At 47.0% G+C, this 12975-nt stretch overlaps 1 protein-coding gene across 1 annotated transcript; it reads right to left on the reverse strand.

Annotated features, from left to right (window-relative positions):
- Positions 1–2900: 2900 nt before the first annotated feature.
- On the reverse strand, positions 2901–5318 carry Sdf2l1 (stromal cell derived factor 2 like 1). The gene is made up of 3 exons (XM_052740006.1): positions 5071–5318; positions 4560–4756; positions 2901–3516 (listed from the first exon to the last, which is right to left on the reverse strand). The coding sequence occupies exons 1-3, from the start codon at positions 5252–5254 to the stop codon at positions 3235–3237; spliced, it is 663 nt and encodes a 220-aa protein (XP_052595966.1). The 5' UTR covers positions 5255–5318; the 3' UTR covers positions 2901–3234.
- Positions 5319–12975: the final 7657 nt, after the last annotated feature.

Here is a 12975-nt window from a genome sequence, read left to right on the forward strand (position 1 = left end):
ATGCTGGAAATGGAACCCAGGTCCTCTGGAAGAGCAGTCAATGTTCCTAACTGCTGAGCCATAATCTCTTAAGTCGCTACATCGTCTTATCTTCTTGGGGGAGCTGGGGGGGAAATGCTGTTGGTTTTAGAGACAAGATCCATCCTGTACCGCTAGCTGGGAACTCACTGAGTAGACTAGGCTAGCCTTGTGCTTACGTCGATCCTCCTGGGTCTTTGTAGTCATGGGCCACCATACTGTGCCTCTCCACACTGATGCAAAACAAAACACCCAGAAATCCCAGCATTTGGAGAGTAGAGAAAAGAGAATCAGAAGTTCAAGACCAGCCTGAGCCACATGAAATACTGACTGGGACAGGTCATGAGGGAGAGACAGTTCAGTGGCCAAGAGGGCTGACGCTCTCCCAGAGGACCGAAGTTCCATTCCCAACATCCACAAGCCATCTCACAACCCTCTGTACCTCCAGTCCCAGGGTTCTGACGCCCTTTTCTGGTCTCTGAAGGCATTGTGTACACAGAATATACCCACACACATAAAAATGAAATAAAATGAAAATAAATTGTAAAGTTTGTGGCTGCTACTGCTGTTTTTACATTTGGTCATGTTCTACACTCTGCATGGAAGCAACCAAAGCGTATTGGTTACCCAGGACTCCTACCTGCTGTGCACCCGAGTTCTCCCTCATCAGCACTCCAATGCCCACTGCCTGCCTAGGTGGACAGGAAGAGCACCCCATTGCGTGGGCAGGGTGTAGCAATGCTGGAGTGCCCTACCCCAATCTTGGCTCATCTCAGAAAAAATAGCCCACCTGTGACTCTGTCTGGGGTCTTCTGGCGGGTGGAGCCCTATCCAATACACAAAGTAAGAAGTGCTGCTGAGCAATTGCTCCCACCCAGCCAGCAGCCTCAGCCAATGAGAGAAGATGCTTTGGTGGGTGCATATCCTGGCTTCCTTCCCTCTCACGTGGTATAACTTTAGTGAGACTGAGTACTAGGGTGGACTAGGGCCCACAATGCACCTCTCTCCCCCTTGCTCAGTCCCACAGCTCTGCCCAGCATTTACTGGAATCCTTTCCCAGTCATCTCTTTCCTTCTAAATCCTCTCAGATCTCAAGAGATTTGGGTCTGGAGAGATGGTTCAGCTGCTAAAATTGAACCTGAATGAGGTCCCTAGTACCCATACTAGAGGGCTCAGCTCCAAGAAATCCAACACCCTCTTCTAACCTCTGAGGACACCACAGTCATATGCACACACACACACACACACACACACACACACACACACACACACACACACACAATTAAAAGATAACATTTAAAAGTTTGGCTGCATGGTGGCGCACACCTTTAATTCCAGCACTTGGGAGGCAGAGGCAGATGGATCTCTATGAATTCTAGGCCAGCCTGGTTTAGTGAGTTTCAGACCAGGCAGAGTCACAAGGAGAGACCCTGTCTCATAACAAAAGTTTGTCAGGGGTAAGACGAGGGTGTCACAAAGGCAGGGGAGTAATTGTCCCTTCTAGACAACTGTAATCCCAGCCTCTGGGGACTTTTTCTGGCTCTCATGATCAACACTTTCCATCCCCAGCAGTTCCCTGTCATTTCCTGCACTGCTTCTAGAGGGCACACACACACCACTAGAGAGCTGCTAGCTTGCCAACCCTGGGCCCTTCTGTTTCCTGGGCTGTCACTACTTACACTGCCCGCTGCATTGTGTGCATGGCTTTATCTACTTTGGTGCTGGAAATGGCCCCATGCCTTTATATGCTAGCAAGCAAGTGCTCTGCCCATAGCCTCATGCACACCAAGTACCAACTGTTCCACTGGTCCCAACAAGTACCTGTTCACAACTCAACTAACTCTATCCTTTAAATTGTAGTACCCTGACTGCACCTCTGAGGCTGTACCTCCTCAGATTCTTTATGGTTGTTGTTTTTTTTTTTGGGGGGGTGGGGTGGGTGTCTTCCCTTGAAATGTCTTTTGAGGTATTCTTCTCACTCTTTTTTAAATTACATGTGTCTGTTTAAGTTTGTGTACATGTGTGCAAGTGCCCACAGAGGTGAGAGGTGTGAGAAATCCCCTTGGAACTGGCGTTACAGATGGTGAGTCGCCTGACATGACATGGGTGCCAGTCCTCTGAAAGGGCAGACTGTGCTCCTAACCACTGAGCCACCTCTCCAGTCTTAGTTCTTTCTTCTCAGGACCCTGGGGAAAGGAGAGTGCCCTAAGAGTGTGGGGGCCTGAGGTATCGCTCTCCAGCAGACAGGCAGAACTCTCAACAGTCCTTTGATCAAAGACAAATCTTCTTGTTGTTTTGTTTTTGAGACGGTGTTTCTCCATAGAGCCCTGGCTGTCCTGGAACTCAATTTATAGATCAGGCTGACCTTGAACTCACTGAAAGCCTTCTGCCTCTGCCTCTGAGTGCTGAGATTAAAGGTGTGCACCACCACCGCCTGGCCAAAGATAAACCTCAGGATTGCCACAACCACATGAAGAGTGGCCTGGACAGCCTGAGCCCCATCCCAGTTGGCAGGGGCCCTGGGGCCATGGCCACTCAATAGGAAAGTGGCCTAAGTTCAAGTCCTGGGGACGGAGATCCACTGCTATGAGTTAACTGTAGGGTAGACAGGTGAGATGATTGTTCAGGACAGCATTATAATGCATGGACAGGCATTAAAAAAAAAAAAGGTTTGGGGCCCCTGGGATAGCTCAGCAGCTAAAGTGCGTGCTACACAATCCTGGCAGCCTGAGTTCGATCTCCAGAACCAACGTGAAGGTAGAAGATGAGAATCCCCTAGACAGAGTTGGTCTCTGACCTCCACACACGCACTGAGCTGCAGGTGCCAACACACACACAGCACACGCACTCACACAGGTAATAGAAGTGATTTTATAAAACAGTTTGGGGCCAGTTGTGGTGGCGCGCGCCTTTAATCCCAGCACTCAGGAGGCAGAGAAAGGCGGATCTCTGAGAATTTAACGCCAGCAAGGGATACATAGTGAGACAGTCTCAAAAAAAAAAAAGTTTAAACAGGTACCTAGACAGGGGAGATGGTAACTTGGACAGATGTGGCTGGTACCTCCAGATCTTCCCTGGGGTTACAGCAAATATAATCACAAACCAACATTCTTTAATCATAAAGGCACTTGGGGGCCCTACAAACAAAGTCTCACACAAGAGTGGCCCTACAGAATCCCTACCCAGCCACCCTCCCTCCCTTCACCCATCCAGCTCTCAGAGTTCATCATGACCTGTAGAGAGATCTGCTCCAGGCTTGATGAAGATGCCTTCCATGGCCTTCCATGTGTTGTGAGCATTGGCGCTAGACATGCCGTGCACCTCATGCTGCCCACGAATGGGGTTACCATACTGCTCACCAGTGACCGACAGGAACACAGAGGTGCCCACGTGCTGGAAGCGGACGCTGGCCTCACGCTCCCAGTGTTGCCCAGAACATCGTACTGTCCACAGGTCCAGGTCGTCACCCTCACCATCTTCCCCAAAAGCACTCACCTCCTGAGAGTGTAAAGTGTAGAGGACAGTCACACATGGGGCCCAGAGTCCCCTAAGCTGCGTGTCTAGCAGTAATACTTACACGTAGTAACCTGGGCCTCCGGTCCTTTTCCCTGACCCTCAGCATCCACAGCTGTGAAGTGTGACATCCAGAGTCCCAGCCTAGCCAGGTGTGGTGGTGTACGCCTTTAATCCCAGCACTGGGAGGCAGAGGCAGGCAGATCTTTGTGAGTTTGAGGCCAGCCTGGTCTACAGAGTGAGTTCCAAGACAGCCAGGGCTATGTAGAGAGGGCTAGTCTCAAAAAAACAAACAAAAGATTCTCATCCCATTGAAAGTTTCTTCAGATGCATAGAGCCTCTTTTGTTTGTTTTGTGAGACAGGGTTTCTCTGTGTAGCCCAGGGTTTCTGTATGAGGCCCTGGCTGTCCTAGAACTCAGAGATCCGCCTGCCTCTGCCTCCCAAATGCTGGGACTAAAAGGCGTGTGCGGCCACCACAGACACCACCACGACCACGCAGCATATAGAGCCTCTTGTATCAGTCTGTGTATCCACAGGCTCTTTGTGCTAACCTAGCGAAGGCAAATCCCCCAAGCTCCCTATGGACACCCTTTCCCCCAGAAACTCTCCCAAACCAGTCAGTTCCTTCTCATGCCCCTCCCAGGCCAGCAGCAGTGACCTGCCCCCATGCTTTAGCAGGAGCTATTCCATAGAGGGAAAGGACTGGGGGAAACTTCTCCTTCTCATTCAGACCCAGCCTGAGTTCCTCCTTCCGTCAGTGTCTACTGTTTATCTGCTGTGGGAGCTCCCCTGTGTGTCCAGATGGCAGCTAATCGCACTGACTTCTCTCAGTCTTTCTCCTAACTCTGGGGTGGAAGTTCCTGGGGACAGGACCCAGAGCAGGAGCTTCATAAACTTCTGAATAAAAAAAACTCCCATTTTACAGCAGCTGAAGACTGAGTCCCCTCCCTCCATCCCTCCCGCACACCTCCCGCTGTCACTCGGGTTCCTGCCCGCTCAGCTTCGGCGGGGTGGGAAGGGGGCTTGCCTGGTTGTTGGATAGCGGCGACGGGAAGTGGTGCGTGTGCAGGTTCTTGCCGGTGAGCACGTGCGTGAGCCGAACTGCCTGCCCACAACGCACCGGGAGTCCGCGCGGGCACCCGCCCTCAGAGCCGCCGCGAATCCGCCAGTAACTATTGGCATCGTCGGACGCCTCCACGCCGGTTACCGACTGTTGGCCGCTGCCTGAAGAGGGACAGCCCACCCGGGGTCTCTGTCAATGGCAGATCTCCGGATCCTCGCCTTGAACACTAAAAAGTGCCTCCCACAGCCCCCATTAACATAGGATCCCAAGCGCTCATCCCAGCCCCGGCTCCCGCCGGACCCCCAAGTCCCGACGGTCCCTCACATCCTCAGTCCCGAGGCTCGCCTCTCATGACCCTGCAAGCGAGTCTAGAGTCGCAACGACCCCGCTTCTTGACAGCCCACAGATCCCACTAGGACCACTTGGTCTCTAAGCCTCCGGCCCCTTGGCGGTCCCAGTCACCACCCCCGCGCACCGGATCCGTATTTGATGTCGTGTGAGTGCAGCCGCACTTTGTGGTGGGTGTTGAGCAGCTTCAGCACTGACCCGCAGGTCACGAGCCCGGCGCTTGCCTTGGACGCGCCACCGCGCCGCACCGAGAGCACCAGCAGCAGCCCCAGCAGCGCCCCGGCTACCCCGCCGCGGCTCGCGCCCCGCATCGCGACGGCCCGCCGGGTTCCAGCCGCTCCGGACCTCGGCGCTTCCGTCCTCGACACCGGCCAATCCGGCTCTGACAGCGCCCTCTCCTAGCAGCCAATCGCATGCGCGCGCGCGCCCCTCCTGCACTACTATTGGATCGTTGTGGAGAGGGTTCAGGGAGGTAGCCGAGAGGAGGCTGGCTGGAGACACAGAAGGGTTTTAACTGGTCCACGCTTCCGAGGACCCGCCAATGAACGTCCAGAGAGCAGTGGCGGCGGCGACCAGCTCCCAGAGGCCTCCAAGGGGAGCACCGCAAGGTTTATTGCCAAGTCACTTGGCCCCTTAAGCCCTTCAGATGTAGGTTCAAGAACCCCTTTGACCCCTGGACTTCGGTCGTGTGTCTCTGCACGCAGATCCTGGGTGTAAAGCTGCAGAGTCTTGAGAATCACTAGATTTTATGGTCACAAAGTGGACAGATCCCAAAGTTACTGAAATCTCCTGGCCCCAGGAGTTAATCAAACTGTCACTGAGTCTTGTCGGCTCCTGGATCTCAGAGTTTCTGAATTCCCTTGCCCTTGCAGCTACTTGAGTGATTTGGTGGCAGAATACCAAGGTTGCTGGATGGGTCAGCAGAAGACAGCTGGGAGCTGTGATACATACATACATACATACATACATACATACATACATATGTATATATAGTGTGTATATATATATATATATAGTGTGTGTGTGTGTCTGTGTGTGTGTGTGTGTGTGTGTGTGTGTGTGTGTGTGTGTGTGTGTATGTGTGTGTATAATGTATTTTTTTTCCAATGTTGAGATCCACAGAAGAACTGCCTCCGGGCTACGTAACCAAGAGGTTAATGAAGTATGTACCTGGAGCACTAGCTAGATACTCATGAAAGTTTCTGTTTGGGGGCTGGAGATGTGACTCAGTTGGTAGAGTGTTTGTCTAGCTAGCACAAAACCCTGGATTTGATCCCTAGTGTGTGTATATGTATATGTATATGTATATATATATAAAATCAATAGTCAAGTGGTGGAGGCCGGAAGTTCAAGGTCATCCTCCCAGAGAGTTGGTGGCCAACCTGGACTACATTAGACTCTTTCTCAAAAAAAAACAAAAAAAGTTTGGGCCAGAAGTAGTAGCACACTTAGGAGGCAGACAAGAAAATCAGTTTGAGTTTCAAAGTTTCAGGCCAATATGACCTATATAGAAAGTTTCAAGCCACCCAAAGCTAAATGTGAAACCATTTTCCAAAGACTGGAAAAATTCATATTGAATTAAATTATCTAGAATTTTGCATTCAGAAAATAGAAAAGTCATTAACGACAACAACCTGGTAATTCAAGTTTTGTGTGTAATTTTGTGGATTGAAGTCAAGGCTTAACCTAGGTAATCAAAAGACCTACTGATGATCTACATCTACAACACAATGTGGAATTTTCACATTTAGTGTTTATTTTATTTTGGACTACATATGGCGTAAGGCACCTTACTCTGCATTTGGCAGATCATACCCTTAAATGATGTAGGTCCAGCCGGGAGGGTAAGAGTACAGTCTGTGATGCACTAAAAATGTCTTATTGGAAACATCGGTAGAGATCTGAGATTTAGCATGTCTAAGGCAGAATTATTGTCTCTTCTCTCAAACTGCTCCTCCTTCAATTTTCCAAGGCTCAATAAAAAATAACACCAAATGCCAGGCACTGATGGCACATTCCTTTAATCCCTGCACTCAGGAGGCAGAGTCAGGCGGATCTCTGTGAGTTTGAGGCCAGCCTGGTCTACAGAGCAAGATCCAGGACAGCCAGGCTATACAGGGAAACCCTGTCTTGGAAAAAAAAAAAAAAAGTAACACCAATGATCAGCTGCTCAAGACAAACTTGGAGGTTGGCAAGATGGCTCAGTGAATAAAGACACACACACACACACACACACACACACACACACACACACACACACACACACCAAATAAAATGGAATAAAAACACAAAAACCTGAGACTTAGAACTCTGGTTCCTGATAGTTGTTGGTTCACTAGGTCAAATGTAGCCCAGACTGGCCTCAGTTTCTATTTGTAGTCAAAGGTAACTTTGAATTAGTGGTCCTTCTCCTTCCACCTCCTAAGTACAGGACATCATCCTAACTATGTAGCTGACTTCTCGTCTTTGTCCACAAGAAAGAATGTCTATATGTAAAGTGGATTCTATGACATCTCTTCCAAGTGTCCCGTCACTGTTCTCATACAAACTGTTCCATTCTTCTACTAACTGATACCTACCACTACCCACCAATGTATCTGCCTGCTTCTCCTGTGCTGGACCACTGCAGCATTCTCTACACAGCATCATGAAGAAAGCAGATGTCGGTCACCAGCTGAAAGCTGTGGGGCTGGAGTATAGTTCACTTGGTAAAGTGGCTGGCTACCATGTCTGAAGCCTTGAGTTCAATCCCCAGTAACACAGTAAACCCGCCATGGTGGCGTATGCTTGGAACTGGAGGCACAAGCAGGCTATTTTTGAATCCCTGACTCAAAAGAAGAGAAAGAAGTGGTTTTCCTCATTGTACTTACAATCAAAGATGGCAAGGATACAGGTGCCATGACCGACAGACAGAAAAAACAGGGTTCTAAGCTGGCTGTGTCAAATTGCTAGAATCAAAATGGAGACACTTTGTCAAGCCCCTATCCAAAATTAACACGTAAATATGGGAGGCTGAGAAGGAAGGGATTTCATGCATGTATGTCTGACAAGAATAAGCTACAAAACACTCAGCCAGAACTTCAGCCCTGCACAAAGGCCACCACAGCCTCACACAGTGTCTCTGTGAGGGCGTCTGCCTAGAAGCGACCTGTTTCAATTTGCTTTCTGTTGCTGCTCTAAAACACCCAAGCCGAGACGTGGAGGGACACTGCTCACAGCTCGCTTCCTTCCGCTTGTGCTCAGCTTTACTTGTTTGTTTGTTTGTTTGTATTTAGACAGTGTTTCTCTGTGTAACCTTGTACCCTTGGCTGTCTTAGAACTTGCTTTGTATTGCCCTATAGACCAGGCTGGCCTTGAACCCAGATATTTATCTGCCTCTGTCTCCTGAGGGCTGGGATTAAAGCTGTCTGTCACTACGACTGGTGACTGGTTTCAATTAGCTTTCTTGGTTTTTTGTTGTTGTTATGTTGTCTTGGGCTTTTCTTTCTTTCTTTCTTTCTTTTCTTTTTTTTTTTTTTTTTTTTTTTTTTTTGGTGTTGTTGTTGTTGTTGAAACCAAGTCTCATTATGTGGCCCTGGTTGTCCTGGAACTCCCTATGTAGACCAGGCTAGCCTCAAACTTCTAAAAATCTGCCTGCCTCTACCTCTCAAGTGCTGGGATTAAAAGCATGCACCATCACCGCCCAGCTCACTTAGCTTTCTTATACAAGCCAGGACTACTTGCCCAGGGACTGGCACTACCCACAGTGGGCTGGTTCCTTCTACATCAATTAGGAATCAAGAAAATTCCCCCACAGGAATCCCCACTGGCCAATGAGGCGGAGGCAGTTCCTCAACTGAGGTACTTCTCTCTTCCCAGTTGTTTCAAATGGATAAACAAGATTAGCCATCACACTCCCCTGTTTAATCTCAGACTGGTACCATATTTACTATCAATCCTTGTAGCCAAGGATTGCTATTATAAAATCATTTTGTAATTTCCATTTCTCCTTTTAAAATGTCCTTTGCCTCAACTTCCTGTAATATGCTCAAACGTAACTATAGCATATCCATTAAGAATATTTTTGGAGACTCTCTGGTTTTCTTTTAGCTAGATAGCTTAGACTCCAGAGCCAAACCGAGGGAACTGGTATTTATTTGGACTCTGGTGGAGCCTTCTGACATTTTGTAACTGTTTCTTTCTTGTGTCTCCCCTGCTCACCCTGTGAGGACTGGCACAGGTGTGCTCATGGCATCGCCAATGCCCTCTACCTTCCAATCATAGTTTGTCTCTAGGTTCAGATTCTCAAGGCAGTTTGAGCAGGTCAGCTGGAGTCAGCAGACAGCTCAAGGTCCAACCAGCTGTTGAAGGGTTCACAGCTGACCTCCGAACGTGGTCATGAACAACATCTCTCATTCGGGGGCTTGTCAGCATATTTATCAACATACATAAAGGTATTGGTTCCTCTCATTCCAGTTAGCAGACGTCAAAGTGCCCAGATAAGATAAGATAAAAGGTAGATTATTCAATCTACTCTGAAAAAAGATATAGAAATAATCAGATAAAAGGGTAGACTATTGAATCTACTCTGAAATGAAAAAAGAGAGAATATGGATATGATAAGATAAAAAGGTAGATTATTGAATCTACTTTTAAAAAGCAACTACTAGTTTTAAATATTTTACATTGGATTGGATTTTTGTATATTGTATACAAATTTTATATATTGATACAAATATGAGATTATTTTTGTTAGAACATACTGTACACTCACTTCTAATCTTGTTCAAGCTATTGTACCTATATAGTTCACTTAACAATATAATGCAGTTTTCTAGTCCTTGAAAGTTATTGTTACCAAGTAATTAGGATATAAAGAAATGAAAGTTAATAGTTATTACACTGAAATTAGTAGTCATATTAGGTATGTTTTCAAGGTCAAAGAGATATATTTTAGATAGACAGGTCATCTTCAAACACTTCAGAGACCTACAGAATATGGCATTTAAGATGTTTTAATAACATAGATTTTTTTATGACAATGAGACATGTCTGCTCCTGACAGCACCAATCTACTTCAGAGAAGATGATAGGCATAGAAGAAACTCCACATGGAGTTTACTTTCATTGTGGCAAGTTAGCCACTAGGCAAGAAAATGCCTTTGCCTTGACTGCTGACAGTATGCTGTCCAAAATGGACAAGCAGGACACAAAAGACAGGACTGCTGATCCTTGCCAAGACAAGGTAGGAAGGCCCTTTAGAAAATCCTGCTTCACAGATGAGTCTGTCAGATATGCTAGGCCTGTAGGCCAAAGATGGATGCCCCAACATTGCAGAGAAACCTCAGGTCACTGTCCAGGCAGCCAGCTGTTTCTGTCATTTCTTAAAATTTTTGGAAGTAGCATGTTTGCACTTCCTGCTTACTCAGTAAATATTATTTCCTTCTCGGATCTCTGATGGAGTTGAAAACTAGATAGTTATGGTTATAGTTTTCCTTGTTAACGAATCCAGAAAAGAAACTCACTAAAGAGGTGTAAAGTGTATAAGTTTGAAAGAAAACATCAAAAGATAGTTTTTGGTTGGTAATACAAGTTAGGATAGAAAGTGAATTAGGTCCAACATTTTATTTATTTATTTATTTTGTTGTTTTTTTTTTTTTTTTTTTCCGAGACAGGATTTCTCTGTGTAGCTTTGTGCCTTTCCTGGATCTCGCTCTGTAGACCAGGCTGGCCTCAAACTCACAGAGATCCACCTGCCTCTGTCTCCCGAGTACTGGGATTAAAGGCGTGCGCCACCACCACCACCCGGTGGTACAACATTTTAGACTCACCAAAATAGCATAAATAACGGAGTATTTTCTCTGAATCTGTCAAATGTTTATGGACTGGACATTGTTAATGTAATTCTTGACTGTATATATTGTATATACTTATTGTACTTATTGTATATAGTTTTTCTTATATTAGTTATAACCTTTTATTATTTTAGACAAAACAAGAGAAATGTGGTGATTTACTGTGTATCCTAATAAAATTTGCCTAAAGATCAGAGAACAGAACAATCCACTAGATTAAACACAGATGCCAGGCAGTGGTGGCACATACCTTTAATCCTAGCACTCAGGAGACAGAGATCTGTCTGGATCTTTGTGAGTTCAAAGCCACCCTGGACTAGATGAGATTGAATCAGTCTAGGAGAGAAACAGAACCAGGCAGTGGTGGCCACACCTTTAATCCTAGCACTTGAGAGTCACACCTCTTTAATCACAGCACTTGAGATCTCATGCTTTTGCTTGGGAAGCACACATGCCTTTAATCCCAGCACTAAAAAGGAAGTGACATGGCTGGGCGGAGAAAGGTATATCAGGCGTGAGGAGACAGGACTAAGGCTTTTTCAGCTGGACCCCTTTCAGCAGGGGACTCAGAGACAGTCAGAGGATTTGTGGAGTTGGTGAGGTGGCTTGTTCCTTTGCCTCTCTGATCTTTCAGCATTTACTCCAGTATCTAGCTCCGGGTTTTTTTTTAAAGACTATTTTAGAAATTTGAGCAACAGTGTCCATTTCCTCTGCTCTTGAATCTGTGCAGACATTGTGACTCTAACCAACGGAACAACAGAAGAGGGAAGCATTGGGGGGCTTCTCAGCTGCAGCCTCAAAAACTTCAGCAGTTCTTACTCCTTCTAGAAAGTCTCTGAGGTTTACGAAAACTACAATTCAGGGCTGGAGAGATGGCTCAGCAATTAAGAGCACTGGTTGCTCTTCCAGAGGTCCCAGGTTCAATTCCCAGCACCAACATGGAAGCTTACAACTGTCTCCAACTGTCGGTCCATGGGATCTGTTGTTCTCTTCTGGTGGGCAGACATACAACGCAAACAAACAAACAAACAAAAAACCATACACATAAAATAAGGAAAGAAAGAAGGAAAGGAAAGAAGGACAGAAGAAAGAGAGAGACAGAGGTAAAATTCAGGCTAGATGACTGAATCTAGAGAGGCTGCACGCAGGAGAGACCCTGTAGGGAGAGAGCTGATTTAGAATGTTCCAGCTTTAGACACGAACAGCTGAAAACAGTGACATGAACTTTAGCCTGTCAACCTCGATGGCATGATCACTACCCTTGAAGCCACTTAAGTCTTGCTAAAGACGCCATGTTTCTAGCATAAAGTATTAGTGATTCCCGAAGGGTTTCTCCCAGTCTCCCCAGAGATGTGCATCTCTGAGGCTGTGGCAGAGCAAGGCTCTCTTTTTGGACTTGGCAATGGGAACTGACAGTGATAGTAATTGTCTTTGAAAACCAAGGGCCTCCCTCTTGGCAGGTGTCTTCTGACAAGATATTTTGTCTCTAGAAGGGTAGTCAAAGGTCACTCTCCATCATCTACATATGTTTTCAGTGACCAGTGCAAATAACCAGAATCTTTTGGTTTGTCCTAACTACAGTCCTAGCTTGGAACAGGGTCAGGTCAATGGGACATAGCAACAAGGTACCACTGGGCTATAATGGCCTCTGCTATAAATGGGTCCCTGATCCACCAACCTTAGGATCTTGGTCCTGCAGAATGACAGCCAAGCTCTCCTTGAATATAAGGCTGTAGGTGTGACCATGTTTCACTCGCCCGTCTCCAGAGTGAGCGCCATAGTTGCTTCCTCTCCATATCCTGGGGCTTTCCGGGTCCCTAAGTGGTCAAGTATGGCCAAAAGGGCCTGATCTCTATGAATCAGAGGAGCCTTTGAGGGTGTATGCCTCAGGGAGAGGCAACACAGGTCCACTAGATATGGGTGTGTGTGCGCGCATGCGCGCACACGCACATGTGCATGCATTTATTTGCTAATTTTGAGGCAAGGGTCTCATGTATCACAAGCCTGCCTTGGACTTGCTATATAGCCAAGGACGACCTTAAACTTCTAACCCTGCTGCTCCACCTCCCAAGTGCAGGGGTTTCTGGACTGCCACTGTATCTAGTTTGAATGGTACTGGAAATAGAGCCCAGGGCTTTGTGCATCCACAGCAAGCACTCCAACTGAGCCACATCTCTAGGAGAGCTCTGGCAGGAAAG

This window comes from Peromyscus californicus, unplaced genomic scaffold, assembly GCF_007827085.1.
Source record: "Peromyscus californicus insignis strain IS unplaced genomic scaffold, ASM782708v3 Scaffold_16__1_contigs__length_79575227, whole genome shotgun sequence".
Classification (NCBI taxonomy): Eukaryota; Metazoa; Chordata; class Mammalia; order Rodentia; family Cricetidae; genus Peromyscus; species Peromyscus californicus.

Bases quoted from the DNA above. Each gene is read 5' to 3' on its own strand.
- Sdf2l1 (XM_052740006.1), bottom strand. From the start codon at position 5,254: ATGCGGGGCGCGAGCCGCGGCGGGGTAGCCGGGGCGCTGCTGGGGCTG. The intron at 4,757-5,070 runs GTGCGCGGGGGT...GTCCCTCTTCAG, and splicing joins CGACATCAAATACGGATCCG to GCAGCGGCCAACAGTCGGTA. The intron at 3,517-4,559 runs GCAAGCCCCCTT...TTACACTCTCAG, and splicing joins CGCCGCTATCCAACAACCAG to GAGGTGAGTGCTTTTGGGGA.